Raw genomic sequence first — 20,108 nt, 5'->3', positions numbered from 1 at the left:
ATCGCTACCACCGAAAAGTAATTGTCGTATATGTTGAGCAACGTTGATACCTTGTAAATGGGTGATACCAATGATAATGCATCAAAGTGAGTATGTGAACATGCTGCAATGACATGGGAGAAAGGCATGCGATAGGCTTAAAATTGGCCACAGCCGCACCAACGATCTGGGATTGAGACCCTATACAGTCCAACAACAACAACCACAAAATTTCCAACAACAACAACAACCACAAAATTTCCAACAACAACAACCACCACCAAATTTCCAACAACAACAACCACCACCAAATTTCCAACAAAATCACCAACAATAATATTACCAACAACAACAACAATAACCAAATTACCAACAACAACCAATATACCAACAACAACCAATTTACCAACAACAAGAACTCCAACAATACCACCAACAACAACAATTCCAAACTCAACCTCACCACCTATGCTTCCAAGATCTCAATGAGGCGGGCTCTTCCAGATCACCACCACTTACCCCGACATAGGCATACATGAAGAATACCCGCCATACAGCTCAATCGACCAACAAACATCATAGTACCCCAACCAACCATTGGACTTCAACACACCACCACAACCATTTTATTTTAACCAACCCGATTCGACCACCAACTACCAAAGACCAAACTTCGATACTGCACCCACCAGGAGAAATTTCAATCCACCAAGACAAAGCTTTGAAGGCGCCGCGGGCACCCACCATTCCTATAGCGGGAATTCTAGAGGTCAAGGTCGGCTCACAGATTTTGTAGACCCGAAGTGCATTGAAGGGCCATCGACCCAAACACAAGAGGAACCAAATAGAGGGGGCTTCGTAGGAATAGGGGAGAACTACCAACTCGTGAGCCGTCTACACAAGTTATTAGATCTCCTGCGTGTCGATCGTACCAGGGTCACCCACGCTAGGTCATCCAAAATTTTATTCTTATGATTAATGTAATTGTACTTTTTTTAATTTTTAATATAAGTTACTTGTTTTTTTTATTTTAATATAAATTAATTGTTTTTTTTATTTATATTATTTTTCTACATAATAAATTCAAGTCCATAAATATAATGCACAAAATAGTAAAAAATAATAGGTAAAAAAAATTAAACAAAAAAATTTGAAAAAAAAAGGAAAGGAGGTGTTGTCGCCGGGGGGTGGCGACAACACCCATCTTTTACACACAGTCGCCACTGGGCCTGACGAATTCATCAACAAGTTAGTGTTGTCGCCACCCCCCTGGCGACAACGTGTGCAAATAGCAAAAAAATTGGCCATTTGCGTAAATAATTTGAAAACTTGGCTATTTTTGATTTTTTTTTTTTTAAAAGTGATTATTAAAATAAAATTGCAATATATTCCTATATACTAATATATAATAATAATAATAATAATAATAATAATAATAATAACAATAATAATAATAATATTAATAATAATAATTATATATATTTAGGAGTTTTGAGTTAGAGATATATAATTAAGTTATTTGGCTAACAAAAATTATTTTCAATTCCGATAGAGTTGTCAATATAGTTGTTAGAGTTCATAATAAAATTATCGGAGTTGTTTCGAGTTATTACGAGTCATATTTTAATTGTTTTGCGTAATTTTGACATGTTTAGAGTTGTCACTGTATGGTGTCGGTGTTTGCTTTTTTGTAGAAACTTTAAAAATTCATAACTTTTGAACTGTAACTCCGTTTGAGTCTCCGTTCGAAGCGTTAGAAAGCTAAAGCGATATTCTTTTCAATTAAAATGGTCTTATTGGAAATAAGTGATTTAATAATAACATGATTATATAAATGACTTGTAATTGTGTGTATATTTATGTTGAGAATAATATATTGCTATGCCAATGATGTTGCTTTGAATAATATTCTCTATGGGTAGCCGTATGGCATGAATCATAGTGATTAGTTGATTGATTGTGAAAGTGTATTTATATATATTTGGAAAATGTGAATTAACATGAGATAGTATGATACTAGTATTAATTGGAATTTGTGTTCGTATGTGATAATTGGCCTATATATGTGAATAGTACATTTGTTATGAATGTGTATATGTACAATTGGTGGTTAATTGATCGAGTTGAATTATTGTGATATGCGGAATGTTAAGATGGTAGAGATAATCTTAATTGCATATGTGTTGGTGATAATTATACATACATTCATAGCATAGTTTTCCTTAAGATAGAGGTGGTTTGCTTTGAAATAGAAGTGATGGCTTGATCCTTGAGATGGATATAGAAGCGGTAAGCTATATGTTTACGTTTGGTGGGCTTTGATCTTTTCCGAATCGGAAGCGTGGCTTGGATTCTAGATATTGAATCGAAAAGCGGTGGAACTTTGGGTTCACATTAGGTACCACATGCATAGAGTCACATGTCTTGCATTGAGTCACATTTGGTGTTATGTGATGTTTGAATATATGCATTTATGTGATTGTTATGTGTGTATGGAAGTGATAATTGAATTTGGTGATGTTTGGATACATAATTTGGTGATAAATGTGAATATGTGATAATTATGGTTTATGTGTATATTTGGAATAATAGTATTGGATTCTTTTGAATATTAAACTATTGAGTTTGTGGCATACTTGAACATGTGAAATATATTAGATAATGCTATTTACATGATTATGCGAAGTGTGATGAATTCCTATGATTGTTAATTAAATCATTGTACTTTATTATACTTTCTTCTTAATGATTTGAATTCTCACCCTTCTGTTTGAATGTTACCCTTCGTTGGTAACGTGCAGGTTCCGAAGCTTAGTAGCTCGTGCGAGGTTAGCCTGAGAGCGTTCGCGTTTGTTGGGTGATTAGGTAGTGAGTAAATGCTCTGGTCATGTAACACTAGGTTGGGATTATTAGTATTGAACTCATGTTTTATTTTGGATATGTATTATGATATTATCTTATGAACATGTATGTTTTGTGATTTGTTTTCGTGAGGCCATAGTGGAGAATATCTTGGATATGACGTTATATTATCTTGTGGATTATTATTGAGATATGATTATGGTATGGGAGATGATCATTCATGAAATACACGAGTATTTATTATTTCCGCTGTGAATGCATATTCTTGATGAATTATAACAAGTGAAAGGTGTTACCTTGACGACCAGGTGTAATTGTATATTTGATGATGAATGCTGTTGGTTTTTGAAAGCTTTTAGTTTTTAAAAACGTCATTGTGACGCCCTTTGTTTATATGCATGCTTATTTACTCTGATTATATGTTAAATATTTGGGGTATTAGAAAGGGGTGTTACATTGCGCGTAGTCCTGTAATATATTGTTGTCACTGTTTATGAAATTTTAAACTTCATCAAAAAAATTTATTATTGTTTCGTTCGTGGAGTGTTTTTCCAATGATTTTAATTATTATATGTAATTTTATAGATACATATTTGAGAAAAAGTTGAATTCTAAGATTATTATAGAGGATCATTTGATTATGTTTATAGGATTTTATTCTAATGAGTTTATTCGAATCAATGTTATATATGAGTTTATTTGAATCAATATTATATGAGTTTAATATAATATTTGAGAATATGTTGAATTTTAAGGAGTAATAAAAAAGATCAATATAATTGTAAATAAAATAGGAACTACATAAATTTTATCAATTAGTTTATATCTTAAAAATTTAATGACTTTAATGAATGAATATTATATAAAGCAACAATTTGATTGGTTGGTAGTTTTTTTAGTGATTATCATTATTATTATCTTACTATTATTATTATTATTATTATTATTATTATTATTATTATTATTATTATTATTATTATTATTATTATTCTTATTTATTATTATGTTTATTATTATATTAATATATTATTATCTCAATATTTAAAATATGTTATGTTAAAGTAATTATCAAAATTAATTTATAATTATGTAAGAATTAAATTTTAGAAAATGAACAAAATATTTAAAATTAATTTCAACATATCGGATAATTTTGTGCAAATGTATGAATGATATATTTAAGTAACACTACGCCAAAATTGGCTTTTAAAAGCGCACCTACAACAGCGCTTATTCACAAAAGCGCTTTCGTAGGTTTGGTTAAAAACAAAATAAAAAAACACGCTAGAAAAGCGCTCTTAAAGGGGGGGCAATGAAAGCGCTTTTCAAAAGCGCTCTTATAGGAGGTGGGTATGAAAGCGCTTTCCAAAAGCGCTCTTAAAGGGTGGGGTATGACAGCGCTTTTCAAAAGCGCTCTTATAGGGGTCTTATAGGGGGTGGATATGAAAGCGCTTTTGAAAGCGCTCTTAAAGGGGGGGGGGTTACGAAAGCGCTTTTAAAGAGAAAGCGCTGGTATAGAGTGGCCTATGAAAGCGCTTCTGAAAAGCGCTCTTGTAGCCCTCATTAAATATTTTTAAAACTAAAACACGCTCTTTTATTTTAATTTCCAGAAACATTCTGAAAGTTCTTCTTCTTCCTCTCACGCTATTACTGTTCTTCCGTCTAAACCACTCACCCTCTAAACCACTCACCCTCACGTCTGAACCACTCACCGTCCGTCTCAACCACTCTCCGTCGTCTTCTCACCTTCAGGCCACCGCCGCCGCCGCCGCTGCCGCCGCCGTTCTGTGGGTGGGATTTTAGGGTTTTCTTGGTCAAAATCAACATCTTCTTGCTGCTTCTGTTCAGGTAAAATCTTCCCACTATTTAGTAGAACTTGTAATTGCAAATGAAATTTCTGGTTTGGTTATGAGCAGATTCTTTAGTAAATATATCTTGGTTTATGCAAACAACTCCAACCACAATGACCCTTTCATCCATACACTGCAAATTCAATTATTTTAGCTTTGGATGTATTGTTTTTAGTTTCATCTTAATCAATCTCTGGTGCACTTCTGGTGGTGATAATTTAATCCATTGTTTATAAAAAAAAATATTTTAGCTTTTGATATATTGTTTTTGGTTTCATCTTCATCAATTTTTCCTTTGTGTCTGTTTATAATTTGATGGGCATGGTATTTTGAAACGTAGACTATTTGTTTTAATGAGTGGATTTTTTTTTTATGATGAACAAACATTGTTGGTAATCTTAATTTTGGCAAGTGAAACATGAATCTAAACAAATAGTACAAACATTGTTGATAATCTTAAAATTTAAAATGATGAGATAATATTCTATTTATGTTCTAAAAATGTTCAAATTACATAAAGACGAAAAATGATTCATTGTAGCTATTTCATAGCATTAAAATCGTAGAAATAGTTATATTTAAAAAAAATTAATATACTTATTTGTTTTTAAGATGTTAAGTAGTTGGTGCAAAAAAGAAAAACTATCTCTTGAATTTTACTATTTAAAAAAAATTAATATACTTATTTGTTTATAGTTCTATTTAATATCAATTTAGTGTCTCTCAACCAGTTTTTTGGTTTGTGGACTTATATTACCTTGAAATAAGGTAATGTCTTCTTTAAGAAATCGGGTATTCTGATTAGGTATTCTATTATGATGATAGCTATTTATTATCTTGACAGAATTCCTTAGTACCTGATAGAGAAACCAAGAAGCATTTGTTTAGCTTAATTAAGTCATGGATAAGACATGGATGAGATCAAACCGATTGTCGAAAGAGTACGAGAAAGGGGTATGGGAATTCGTTGAGTTTGCGGTTAAGCACTCCGAAGACCCGCTTCGAATGCTGTGTCCTTGCTTGGGTTGCTGTTATGGGGATAAGGTTGACGGGAAACAGTTGGGATCCCATTTACTACGGTTTGGAATTGATAGAAGTTATACATGTTGGACAATGCATGGTGAGAAAAGTAACGGGAATGCTGGGTCGAGTTGTAATAGGAAGTATGCTTCAAACGACGATTGCACAGACACATACGATTGCGATCGAGTCGAAGAGATTGCAGAAGCGCTTGAAGAAGATCTTGCGGATTGTCCCAAAATGTTTGAGAGGTTGGTAAGCGATGCAGAGAAACCGTTGTATGATGGTTGTTCAAAATTCACAAGATTGTCTGCGGTGTTAAAGTTGTACAACTTAAAGGCGGACAATGGATGGTCGGATAAAAGTTTCACAGAGTTATTAGCCCTCATGAAAGATATGCTACCAGAGGATAATGTTCTTCCCAATCGAACCTATGAAGCCAAAAAGATGTTGTCCTCTATTGGCATGAGCTATGATAAGATACATGCATGTCCAAACGATTGCGTTTTGTTTCGAAACGAGTATGCAGCGTTGAATGAGTGTCCTAAATGTGGTGCCCCTCGATATAAGAAAAAGTTGTCTCCTGCTAAAGTCTTATGGTTTTTTCCTTTTAAATTGTTCTATTTTATTAATGATAATGACTTTATATTTACTATTGGTTTAGGGCATTTCATCTTGCCAACTATACTTATCGGAACCGAGTTATCGACTAGTTGGCAAGGGAAAAGTGCACAACACTTCGGGAGATTTACTTCACCATAGACCGCTCCCGGATGGACACCTGAAAGTATCGGTGGATGTTGTAGTAGATCATGATGCGATGCTACCGGTACCTGACATGGTCTCAGAGACGACATTGCTGCGAGATGCAATAGGATCATTTGTTGCATGGCCCTCGGAGCTCATTACCATTAGTGATGAGGTATATTGAAAACGATTATGAATCATTTAGTTTTCGAATGTCAATTCTAAACCGTTTATTAATTATTTTTTACATTTTAATTTTAGACTGCTCCTATAAAACCCACAGTTAAGGGTAAAGGGATTTTACAGGAGGAGGAGTCCGTTGCATCACTAAAAGAGGTACATTTAAAGTGTTAATAATTAATCTGAATCTAAATCTGCATGATTTTATATTTTACATAACTTATATGATTTTTAGGCATCCGCTCGAGAGTCACAACAAGTGACGCAGCAAGTTCGTACCGTACCACCCACTGGTCCTCCGAAGCCAGCGGGAAAAAAAGGCGGTGCTTTTGTGCCTCGGTACCGGTCGACGCTCGCAACAATGGTTGATATGTCCGATTTGAAGGATGGTGCTTTACGTGAAATCGTTATGGATGAGAATGTCTTCGGTATTGAATTCAAGTCACTTATTACACTTGATGACTTGGAGGAGATTTTTAAGCATGATCAACTAGGCGTCAATAACATGCACTCATACATTCGGTAATATTCCCTCATCCGATATATTATTTAATTAGTCCCACAATATAATTTATTTACACATTTCAATGAAAATAATCTAATGTTTATTATGTTTTTATTTAAGGTTGTTGTATGACAGAGTGTTGCGCGGGACTCCGTTGTCTAACAGATTCCGTTTCGTGTCTTCCGCCCACTGCAGCGGAATGGCAATTGATTCGGAACCGGAATCAGTTAGACAGCGCTTAGTAGATAGATTCATGTCCACCGGCAATACAGAATGTCTGCATCTTTGGGCGTATAATACCCGACCAGTAGGGTTAGTTTCTCATTCTTTGTTCATCTAATCTCTGTTTCTTTTGTGTATAGCAAAATTTTCATATAACCTATTGTTTTTATTTATAGAGCACACTGGTTGCTACTTGCTATCAACCCTATAAGGGAAGTCGTGTATTATCTGAATTCGGTAAATGGTGAATGGACCAATTATCCGGCCATGAAGGACATCGTTGATTTGTAAGTGGGATCGTTCTAAATATATATTCGTGTATATTTATATATATATATATATACTTATTTGTGGGATTGATCTAAACATATGCTTTTATATATTTGTTAATTAGATCAATACAAGTGTTCCGAAGTCAACGGGACGCACAGGTATCCCGAACTAAATCTAGCAACATTACTTGGATCCAAGTGCAGGTACATTATTTTTCACAATGTTGCTTATAATATATTTATGCTACTTGATAAAACAATGCACAACTATAGAATCTTATTTGTTTTTCTATGTAGTGTCCGCAACAGAAAAACAGTTACGATTGCGGATACTTTGTATTGAGGTTTATGAAAGAAATCCTTCAGGCTAATCAATTAGAGATTCCGCTCACGGTATGAATTTATAACTTAAGATAATTTCATATAATTTATTACATTTAACTAAATGTATCATTCATATTTTGTTTTTGTTTTGTAGTACCTTGACGAATTCCGTGCCGCTGGATACCCGAGACTTAAGTTGGAAGAAATAAAAGAGGATTTGTGTCATTTTTATATTAAGCGCTTTTTCATGTAGGATTTGTGTCGAATTGAAGTACTATAATATTATTGATGTTGTAATGATGTATATATATAATTTTGGATATTATAATGGTATTATATTAGTATATATATATATATTGTCTTACTGATGGCTGAAATAATATCGTCGAAAATAAATTACAGGTCGAAAATATTACAGGCTGAAAACATATTACAGGTCGAAAATATTACAGGTCGACTGGGAGGATTAAATTACAGGCTGCACATTAAAATACCTCATTTAGCTACTAAAGCGCTTTTTAAAAAAGCGCTCTTAAAGGCCCACATACTAAAGCGCTTCTCTTTAAAAGCGCTGCCAAAGATTACTAAAAAAGCAAAAAAAAAAAACAACATACTAAAGCGCTTTTGTAAAAGCGCTCTTATAGGGGGGGCTATCAGAGCGCTTTTTCTGGAAAAAGCGCTCTTAAAGCCCACCCTATAAGAGCGCTTTTATAAAAGCGCTTTAGTATGTTGCGTTTTTTTTTTATTTTTTACTCTCACAGGTGGGTCTATCACAGCGCTTTTCTGGAAAAAGCGCACTTAAAGGGGGGCCTACCAGAGCGCTTTTTCCTGAAAAGCGCTCTTAAAGGGGGGCCTACAAGAGCGCTTTTTCCAGAAAAGGGCTCTAATAGGGGGGCCTACCAGAGCGCTTTTAAAAGCGCTTTCGTAGCCTATGCCAGCGCTGGCTTTGGCAGCGCTTTAAAGCGCTGTTAAAGCCCAAAAAAAGCGCTCTTGTAGCTGTTCCGTGTTGTAGTGTAAGTATTTGATTACAATTTGTTAGTGTAGATTTGCTTTCTAGTTCTTCATTATACAAAATGAGTTAGGATTTGTTGTTTATAGTTTTTGGGTTACTAAATACCTATAAATTGAATTAAAATAAAATAATAAAAGTAAATTTAAATAGTTAATTTTTTTAATTAATATTTTGCATTATTATACTGTTATTATAGATACTATCACATGTTGGATTATGGAGTCAATGAAATGAGGTTGCATGGATTATAGAAATTAACTAATAATACTATTGTATTATTATTTGTCACAAGCTCATATATATAAATATTAAAATGAGAAAGAAAACCTTAAATTTTAAGATTTAGAAATTAATTTGGAGTTCTTTACAACACATCTAATATTATAACTAAAAATCTAGACTAAATAAAGACAAATTAGAATATCATTCTTTTAGTAGAAATTCTTTTAGTAGAGATTATTGTATCATAGTTTACTATTTATTAATAACTGAACAAAAATATTGAGTATTAGATAATAAATAAAAAGTAAAAATAATTAAAATAACAAAACATAAGAATATTACAATCCATTTTTCTTAAATTTCTTTACCAAAAATAATGTGATGCTTCAAAATGTATACCTACAAAATATACATAACTAAAAATTAATAAACAATAATAAAATTAGGATTAAAATAAAAATAAAACATAAAACATAAAATAAAAACAAAAATAAAACACAATATAATAAATTGAAAAGTCTTTTTATTTATAAATATTTTATGTTTTATTCATTTCGGATTCTTTTTGTTTACCATAATATTTATAAAAATACAAAGTCTTCAAAATACAACTAAAAAAACATAAATAACAAATATCAATAACTAAAATTAATAAACAATAATAAAATTAAGAATGGAGGGAAATTAAAAAAAAATGACACAAAAAAATAAAAAATATTGTTTACCATGATATTTATTAAAATGCAAATTCTTCAAAATACATCTTAAAAAACATAATCAACAAATAGAAAACAACAATAACTATTAAAAGAAAATAGCAAAGAACTTAATTTATGAAAAGAAATATGAGAGATTGAAGAAGTTTTATGAACAAACTTTATTTTGTGTCTTCAAAATACACATGAAAAAATATAATCAATCAATAGCAAACGTCAATAAAAATTAGATGAAAATAACAAAGAACCAATTTATGAAATGAAAATTGAGAGATTGAAAAAGTTTTATGAACAAAATTTATTTTGTGTCTCCAAAATAAACCTAAAAAATATAATAACAAATAACAAAATTAATAAATATTAGAAGAAAATAAATTGAGAGATTGAAGAAGTTTTATAGTCAAACTTGTTAGTTGTAAAAATCTACTGCATCATAAATAAATGAAGTGTAAAAGTTTCTCTCTCGTGGCCACTACTACATTTTTGGCCTACGACCACGCTAAAATTTTCCACAGTTCAGAAACTGTGGCCACATATATGATTTGGCCAGGGTTTTCAAAGCGTAGAATTACGTTATAAAATATTGAATCCGGAGTATGAAACTGTAGCCTTTACTTCAATTGCCACGGTTAGACAACTGCAGATATTTTTAGCCGCAAAGGAAAACCGCGGCCTTATAATTTTCACTTCAAACTGTGGCCCAACCCTAAAAAAATATATCCCTCCAAATTTTTCCTTTTTTTTTTTGGTTTCCCTCTCATAATTATTTTCTTTTATATTTTTTTTAGATTAAAAAAGTAAAAGTAAAATTGAAAAGATAAATACACAAACCCTAAAATCAATCAAGCTCTCTCTTCTTTCTCTTTCCCAAACACACGGTGCCGCCGCTCCTTCTCTCGTCACTCACCTCCCTCTCGTCACTCACCTCCCTTTCGTCACTCACCTCCATCATCCACCTCCGATCATTGACCACCACTGTAACCATCCAATCACCTCGTATTTTCTAAATTTATTTTTTCACATTGGCGTTGCTATCAATCCTCGATGCAAGTCACATGAAATGCGATTGAGACTGAGGTGAGTACCTTTCGTCATTTGCATGTGCGAAGTTTGAAATAATGGGGTTTCATTTTATTCTTATACTTTTGTTTGCAGTAATGGTGAACCGGATAAGCCCTTAATTGTTCATGTCGAACGACTTGGAGTTGAGAAGAGTTTAGCTTTTCTCAAAAGGTAAATATCATTTTCTAAACTCGGTGTTTACACCCAAAAATTGCTCTATTGGTTACACTTACAACTTTTACAAGATACTGTCATACCCCGATTTTTGCCCTAGTAATTTTCATATGCATAATCAAAGTTAGTACTTTTTTTTTTTTAACATTTCACAGTCCACTTGCTTCATTTGTATTGATTGTGTCCACATTAATAATCGGCTGATTGTGAGGCCCATTGGCCCGGTCATCCTGCTAATCACGTCACATTTGAATCATTATCGACTTTTGTATTCACATTTTCTTGCGTCGAACTAATAATTAAGTTTATTATTATTGAAATTAATATTTCCTTTAATAATCAAACTAATTGTTAATTATAAATAATATTTGCATTTTATTCTAATTATGTGCATTTAAATGTTATAATGGGCTTTTAACTAATTTGTTTTTTCATAAAAATAAATAAATAAAAAAATACATTTATTAATTGTTTTAGTGTTACAATGTTATTAGTAATAGTAAAGTAAGAAACTTTATTACATTTTTTTTCTTTTAGCAAGTTATAAACAAAAAAACAAAAAATATAGAATGCATGCTGCAGCGGTCTTCTTCATCATTCACTAAACTTTCATCACGCCTCAGTCCATCATTTTCACCATTAAACCACCATCTGCATACAACATATTCTTTGTACAAAACAACAAACAAAACAGTCCAAAAAAAAGACTGCAAATCTGCTACTCTGCTTCACAAACTTGCTGCATAACCGGTCCAAACCTTGCACCGAAATAGACCACACAAACCTGTGTCAAAAAAAACAATACAGCAGTTAACCAAAACAGTTCAAATACTCTCTCAATTTCCCCCCAAAAATCACCACAATCCACCTATAAAACCAGAGAGTAGCAAAGTGAACAAGGGGGCCACGAACAGAAAGACACTCCAAACCTCTGCCAAAACTTCCCCTCAACACCAACAATGAGCCTAACAAAACTCTGCTGAGAATATAAACCTCAAACCCTCGCAACTTTCAACCTCAACTCACACCTTCAATCTTTCATCCACATTTCATACACCTCCGCATACTCACAACCGAACCTCACATCAACCCTCAAACCTACTGCACAAACAGCAACCTTACCATACTCACACGGTTCAACACAACAACAAAACCATACGCAACGCACCTCAACGAGTCACACTCAACCAAACCTCACTCATAACCCTTACACACATCAACAACTCTCATAGATCTTCACTCATCAAGAATACGTACAACCGCAGACAACACACAGAAACTCAGACGAAGGATATAGCTGAATTCGAGAGTAAAGGAAGAAGAAGCAACGCAAGCAGATCGGAAAAGAAGGTTACCTGAGCATTACTACTGAGCTTCTGATTTTGTTTACCGGTATCTTTCTATTTTCCATTTATCTTTTTAATTTACAATCATGTAATCATCAAGAACAATAATGAGATTGGGGATTTAGGGCTTATGCTGGGATTTAGGTTTTGAGTTTTGTTTGTTTGATTGTGTTTGTTGCGCCGAGATTTTTGTAAATATTGCCATGTTCTTCGAATCAAAAGAAGTCGAGGAATCGTGAGAGATGAGAGATTTACGTTGCTCTGTTTTGAGGGAGGGAGGCCGATACATTGATTCTAGGTTTTTTTTTTTTCAACACTTCTCTCATTTTCGGTTTGGGCCTAAGGCCAAAAGCATGACCCGATCCAATTCCCTTGCACCACCAGTTTGCTCATCTGCACCCCATGCGCTAGTTCTTATATTAGGCCCATGAAGTTTTGATTATTTTTGCTTTTTTCTTTTTACCAAAAATCAATACCTCTTTTCTTTTCAATGAATCCCACAAGACATTTTTTATCTTTCAAAATCTCAAAAAAAACAATTTTCATTCAATAAAATACTCGATCCAACATCGAGTCCATTTCAAATATTATCAAAAAAAAAAAACTTCAAAACAACTTAAACTAATTATTTCATTTTTCGCCCAAGGGCGAAGCTATTCTTTGCCCAAGTGCAAATTTCACCCAAGTGTGAATCTCATTTAAAAAATTGTCTTTTCCGCCCAAGTGCGATTAGACCCATTTCATAAACCCTAAAACGCTTGATCCAACGTCAAGTTGTTAATCTTTTTTTTAACTATATCAAAGTGATTAAGTGACAAGGGGTGAACACCTCTTGAATACCTTTGATCCTTTGAATCAAACTTTAAAAGTTCTTTCTTAAATAAATCAAAGTGATTAAGTGACAAGGGGTGCACACCTCTTGAATACCTTTGATCCTTTGAATCAAACATTAAAAAATCTTTCTTAATTAAATCAAAGTGATTAAGTGACAAGGGGTGCACACCTCTTGAATACCTTTGATCCTTTGAACCAAACACTAAACATCCTTCATAAAATCAATAAACAAATTCGTAGTTTTCTCGAACTACAATCGCTCTGATTCTTCCATTGAAGATATGTAGGCACAAGACTCAAATGTCTTGGCGAGCACACTAAATAAAAAAAATATAATTTCGTAGCCTTGAACTACGATTGCTCTGACTTTCCCCATTGGGAATACGTAGGCACAAGACACAAACGTCTTGGCGAGCATAATAATAAAAATTCTTACCTTTTTTCTCCATAATTAAAAACCAAAAACATGTTTCTCTTCATTAAATAAACGTATTGCGAAACAACTAAATGGGTCCCATCGAGTACGATGGAGGTAAGGGGTGCTAATACCTTCCCCTTGCTTAACCGACTCCCGAACCCAAATTTGGTTACGAAGACCAACTTATCCATTGTTTTCATTTCCCAAGGGTTTTATCAATATTTTCCCTTTCCCATTGGAATAAATAAAATTTGGTGGCGACTCTGTTTACATTTCGTGGCGATCATTTTTTGACCCGCGACAGATACGTTTTCGAGTAATTTGCTATGAAATGCACCGAACTCTAAGCTCGGATACTTGTTTCCTTCATTAACATCTGATACACATGACTTTGCAATGTCATGGATAAGCTTCCTGAAGCACGAATCACGTTTATTGGAGATGGACCTTACAGGTAACTTACTTTGATATGTCTTTGATATTAGTCCCTACATCAAGTAATTTCTCGTGTCTGATCGAAGCACGTACACTGGAAACACGATACCGACACAGACAAAGACACCTTTTTTCAGAGGTGTCGGCGCTTTAACTGACACTGGTGTATGTTTAAACTTTTTAGGTACAAAGTTGCATTTCTTATGAATGTATTTAGGTACCAAGCTTTCAAAGGTTGATATCACTGTCTATTCAGATTTGCAATCAGTTCCATCATCTGAATATGAGAATGTTTCTAGGTGGTTCAAGCTAATTGATGTTTTGCTAAGAATTTCGTATGTTCCCCCTTTGCACATTGTTACCCTGTTATTGTCTCAGCTGGCTTCACTGCTGTTCAGGATGAATAGGTAGCTGGTTCTGGCAAGGAAAAAAACAGGTGCGGTTATGCTATAACATTGGTTTATCTTATTTGGGAAACTTTACCATAAAAGAGGTTATGCTCAACTGGTGCAGTTCTTGCAGGAACAAAAGCTGGTACGGTAATGCTCAAATGTCCTGGCCATTTGCGTTGTCTAGGCCATTGCATTGAAGCCAACAAGAAAATAATTGTACAAAAGAGGCATTGTACCTGCTAAAAGAGGAGGCAAGGTGGCTGCAGTTTGTACTTCAACGAAAGCGGCATTGGAGAAAGCAGTAGATAGTGTTGCCAACAAAATTAATGATGTTTAAGTATCGGACTAGATATGCTCCAATGTACTTTGCTTTCATCCTTTTTTTCAAGGACATTCAGGTCGTAATTAACTAATCATCATGTTAAATTATTTATATTTAATATAATTTTGATTAATTTCTTTAATTAGTTGTTACTAAAATCTATTGTGTGATAGATTTAGTTTTGAAGGCTACTGTCCTATGGGTTATATTTACTCCAGGAGTAAGCTATTATAACTTACTCCAAATCTAGATCATTGATTCTTTTCAATCTAGTGGTTAAAAATAATAAGTAATTAAATATGGAGAGAGAAAACTATTACTTATTATTTTTCACCATTAGATTCAGAAGAATCAATGGTCTAGATTTGGAGTAAGTTATTATAACTTACTCCTGGAGTAAATATAATCCTCGTCATTTTTTTAATTTATAATTAAAATTGGAATTGGAATATAAATATTATTATTATTATTATCATTATTACTATTCAAATCTCATAAATTTGATATTAAAATTATATCAATTTTATTAATATTTTTAATTTGAAAAAAATTGTGAGATTGACACATAAGCTTTTAGCTAGGGTTTTGTCTTTGGCATTAATATTTTTTATGAGTTTTTTTAAATTTTAATTCTAAACTTTCTTATAATTTTTGTATTCTTTAACTATATTCTTTTAATTTATTATTATTATTATTATTATTATTATTATTATTATTATTATTATTATTATTATTATTATTATTATTATTATGTATTACCTAAATTTAAAATAATGATTTTTTTTTTCAGTTGGGAGAAGAGAGAAACTATTTTTAATATTCGGAGGGATATTTAATTAATTAGGTGAAAAAATTATTAAGAATATGTTTTAAAATTATGTATAATCTTTTAAAATTAAAAATGAAAGATTTTCTTAATGTTGATTATCAATTATGAGTTTTTTCATTAGTGATTATTAAGGTAATATTGATTTTTTAATTGGGAGATTTAAACAAAATTAATTGGTAGAATTTTATAATTGGTAGAATTTTATGAGAATGACACATGATATTAGGGTTTTTGTCTAGGGTTGTCATCCTGACAACTTAGATTTAATATTATGTTTAATTATTTTATAGGTCTCTAAATCATTTGAAAGTTTAAAAATAAATTCCTAACTATAAAATAAAAGTCTCAATCGCAATAGGGGTCACTACATTCATTGGATAATAAGAGAACACATACAATGTCACATTCACCAAAATATTGATACCGTTTACCTATTTGAATTGGATAAGAACCAAACATTATAGTTAGCCTTTGTCAATAACATGATTCAACAAATACTCACCAACAAATTTTCCATGCATTTCATTTTCATTACAACTTTTCTAACCTCAAACCATACAAAATGTATGACCAATGACTAAAATTTTTCATATAAATTAACATAATCCTCAACTTAATTATTTAACTTCATCCTTCTCAATTACTATCCACAATTTCAAGTACTTATCATACTCATCATGGGAACTTACATTGAAAATCATGTAGAAGAGAATGAACACATTTTCCGCAGCCAATATTCGCCCGTTCCGGTACCCGAAAACGTGACATTGCCCGAATTCGTGCTCCAAAATGTTGAGTTTTATGGTGATAAGGTTGCATTTGTGGATGCTGAGAGTGGAAAAGAGGTTACTTATAATGAGGTTGCTAGAGACATATATAGATTTTCAAAGGCTTTAAGATCTCTTGGTTTGAGAAAAGGGAATGTTGTTATTGTTGTGCTTCCAAATGTTGTTGAGTATGCCATTGTTGCTTTGGGGATTATGGCTTCTGGTGGTGTGTTTTCTGGTGCAAATCCATCTTCACATACTTCAGAAATTAAGAAACAAGTTGAGTCTGCTGATGCCAAGTTGATTGTCACCAATAGTACAACCTATGAAAAGGTAACTCCTTCAAAATGTTTTTAATCAGCGTCGGAGGCTCTGTGTAGGTTAACCATAGTTCAATTGTGCAACACAAATAGAGATTATATTTTGCCACGATTTAACTGTGATCGATATTTTATAAAATCTTATTTAACTATGATTTAACTCTGGCAAATTTTAGGCCCTGTATGAATAGGCCGGCCACCTTACACGCCCTCAGAGACGGAATAACCATTGTCTTACTAAATAGGCTTGTTTTGTAACTGTTTTTTGAAAATAACTGTCACATTCTTCATTCTAATTGAAAATTATGCAGGTGAAAAGTTTAGGGCTACCTGTCATTGTCTTAGACGACGAAATTGTTGAGGATGCGATGAACTGGAAGAAACTTCTTGAGGCAGCAGACAGGGCAGGGGATGATCAAATGAAAGAACCAATACACCAAAACGATTTATGCGCCATGCCATTCTCGTCTGGCACGACTGGAATGTCGAAGGGAGTGATGCTTACACACAGAAACCTTGTAGCAAATCTTTGCTCTACACTTTTTGCTGTAGTGCCAGAAATGATTGGTAAAGTTACCACATTAGGGTTGATTCCATTCTTTCATATCTATGGCATCACTGGAATTTGCTGTGCAACTATAAGGAATAAAGGAAAGGTTGTGGTGATGGGAAGATATGATTTGAAATCATTTTTGAATGCTTTGATTAGGCATGAGGTTACATTTGCACCTATTGTTCCACCTATCATTCTTGGATTGGTTAAAAATCCTATTGTGGATGAGTTTGATCTTAGTAAGCTTAAACTTCAAGCTGTGATGACCGCTGCGGCGCCACTTGCACCCGAATTGCTTACTTCCTTCGAACACAAGTTTCCAGGTGTTCTTGTTCAAGAGGTTCTCATTTCATCCTTCTAAAATATGTTTTGTCAAATTCGAATGTAAATAATGCAACTGCATAGGTAGAGCCGTCTTAAGTTTTCAGAGACGTGTGTAGGTTTAACTGTGGTAAAACAAATAGGGTCCCTATTTTATGAGGCTTTGTGTTGTGGTCTGTCTTGCACGTCCTCAAATGCAGAGCTATAGTATGTGTTTCTGAGGTGGTAGTTTTTGTTTTGCAGGCATATGGACTAACTGAGCATAGTTGCATCACACTTACATTTGCACAAAAGAAAAGTGGAAATGCACATAAGAATTCAGTTGGTTTCATTCTTCCAAATTTGGAAGTCAAATTCATTGATCCTGAGACAGGTAAGTCCCTCCCAAGGAACACACCAGGGGAACTTTGTGTAAGAAGCCAATGTGTCATGCAAGGTAATGAAAAATGAAGATAAAGTCTTGCTCATAAACAATCACAATGTGTAAAATAAGATAAAATTATATGATGCAAATTATTTGTGTTTGTATTTGTTAGGTTACTATAAGCAAGTTGATGAGACTGCTCAGACAATTGACAAGAACGGATGGCTTCACACTGGTGACGTTGGATTCATCGATGACGAAGAAAATGTTTTTATCGTTGATCGTATCAAGGAGTTGATTAAATATAAAGGCTTCCAAGTAAGTTATTGTGATCTAACATGTTTATAGTTAGTTGAATTCATGCCACGTAGGATGAGTCTGTCTCGCTCATATTCTATGTGACATGAATTCAACCGAATGTCTGATAAAGGGCTAACATTAGTGTTTGTCTTACAGGTTGCTCCTGCAGAACTGGAGGCTATCTTGCTGTCTCATTCCTCGGTCGAAGACGCAGCAGTCGTACCGTAAGTAATTACCATGATAATCATTTTTAAGATTGAGATTAATTGTTATTAAAACTTCAATGTTACATTGTTTCGCGTGATGATTGTTCAGATTGCCGGATGAAGAGGCAGGTGAAATTCCAGCTGCAAGTGTTGTTTTGAGCAAAGGTGCAAAGGAGAGTGAAGAGGACATTATGAAATTTGTTGCTTCTAATGCAGCTCATTACAAGAAAGTGAGAGTGGTTCACTTTGTGGAAGCTATACCAAAGTCACCCTCTGGTAAAATAATGAGGAGGCTAGTCAAAGAGAAGATGTTGGAAAGATTAAGGAAAATAATACCTTAACTAAATCCAACAATTATTAAGATTAATAGCAAATAATGTTGTGTGTGGATTCATGGTTCTTATGTCATTGTATTGTTGTCAAGTGATGATTAATTTGTTGTGTTTTTATTTGTGTGTGTGTTGAAAAATAGTGATTGGGAATAAAATAATATAATTTAGTAAGTATATATGTGGCCTTGTTGGTGTATTTGTTGTTCTATGTTCTAATTTCTAATTTAGAATATGATTTTAGGTGCAGCTAATGTTGAAGTTACCATTTGGAGTTAGTAAAGAAACGTATATGATGATAATCCTTTGTGCAATTTTGTCAAAATTTTGAAAAAAAATAGACATTCTCTAGAATTTGTTGCATCATGTATATATATTTCTTAATTGGATTATAATAATCAATGGTCATTTTCAATATTTTTGGTGAAAGCTCCATTTCAATATCAAAATATATTCTTGGACGTGGCTTGTAATGTAAATTAAAATATAACTATTATGAATGATGCAAATATCCAAAAGACTATTTAAAAGCATCCTAATTTTTTTTTTTTTAAAATCAAGAGATATATATAAAACACCAACAGTTCGAAATTACAACACCGGAAAGCCAAAAAAAAAAATTACAAATCGATTGAAGCTTAACTTAAGTAAAACAATGGGTTAGAGTACCCTCTAGTTTTTTTTATTTTTTATATACAAGTTGTTTATAAAAAAATACATTTAGTTTATATCTGTTCTGGTCTGGGCCGAGCAGGCCCAACCCTTGATTACCAGCCGAGCAGGCCCACTTCCCTTGGGCCCAATTACTGGACAACAGATAGGGGCTGCCCGTCGCGAAGACCCTGGCCGAGCAGGCCCAAACCTTTGGGTCCACTTACTAGATAACCGTCAAGGAGTTATCCACGCACGAAGACCACGCGTCACGTCTCAGCGAAGGATTCGGTCAACCATCTCCGAACCCTACGCCATGTACATCCAAAACGTGAGTCTCCTGCTGACTCAGCCCTAGCATGGGACGTTCTGGCAGTTCCCTAGCACGTGGGCCTCCAGTTGGATTTGGCCCAATTAGGGAACCTTGGCCCAGCGCTGGGGGCTATAAATACCCTCTTTCACTAGAGGGTCAGGTATTCTATTCTTAACTCTAAACCTCATTCTCTGATAGCTACTGACTTAAGCATCGGAGAACCTTGCAGGTACCCCCCCCCCCCATCTTGCTCTTCAAGCC

At 33.5% G+C, this 20,108-nt stretch overlaps 1 protein-coding gene and 1 long non-coding RNA gene across 2 annotated transcripts; both read left to right on the top strand.

Moving 5' to 3' along the window:
- Positions 1-13,649: 13,649 nt before the first annotated feature.
- Positions 13,650-14,965, top strand: LOC131656502 (uncharacterized). Its single transcript, XR_009300130.1, has 3 exons — positions 13,650-14,199; positions 14,365-14,616; positions 14,703-14,965. It is a non-coding gene; the product is annotated as an uncharacterized LOC131656502 (long non-coding RNA).
- Positions 14,966-16,367: 1,402 nt separating this feature from the next.
- LOC131658741 (4-coumarate--CoA ligase-like 1) lies at positions 16,368-18,895 on the top strand. The gene is made up of 6 exons (XM_058928005.1): positions 16,368-16,823; positions 17,122-17,703; positions 17,928-18,120; positions 18,221-18,366; positions 18,505-18,572; positions 18,664-18,895. Exons 1-6 carry the CDS (start codon positions 16,401-16,403, stop codon positions 18,893-18,895), a joined length of 1,644 nt encoding a protein of 547 aa, XP_058783988.1. The 5' UTR covers positions 16,368-16,400.
- Positions 18,896-20,108: the final 1,213 nt, after the last annotated feature.

This window comes from Vicia villosa, linkage group LG3 (genome assembly GCF_029867415.1).
Source record: "Vicia villosa cultivar HV-30 ecotype Madison, WI linkage group LG3, Vvil1.0, whole genome shotgun sequence".
Lineage (NCBI taxonomy): Eukaryota > Viridiplantae > Streptophyta > Magnoliopsida > Fabales > Fabaceae > Vicia > Vicia villosa.
Note: the sequence above shows the minus strand (reverse complement) of the source record. Positions and strands in the feature narration are given on the sequence as shown.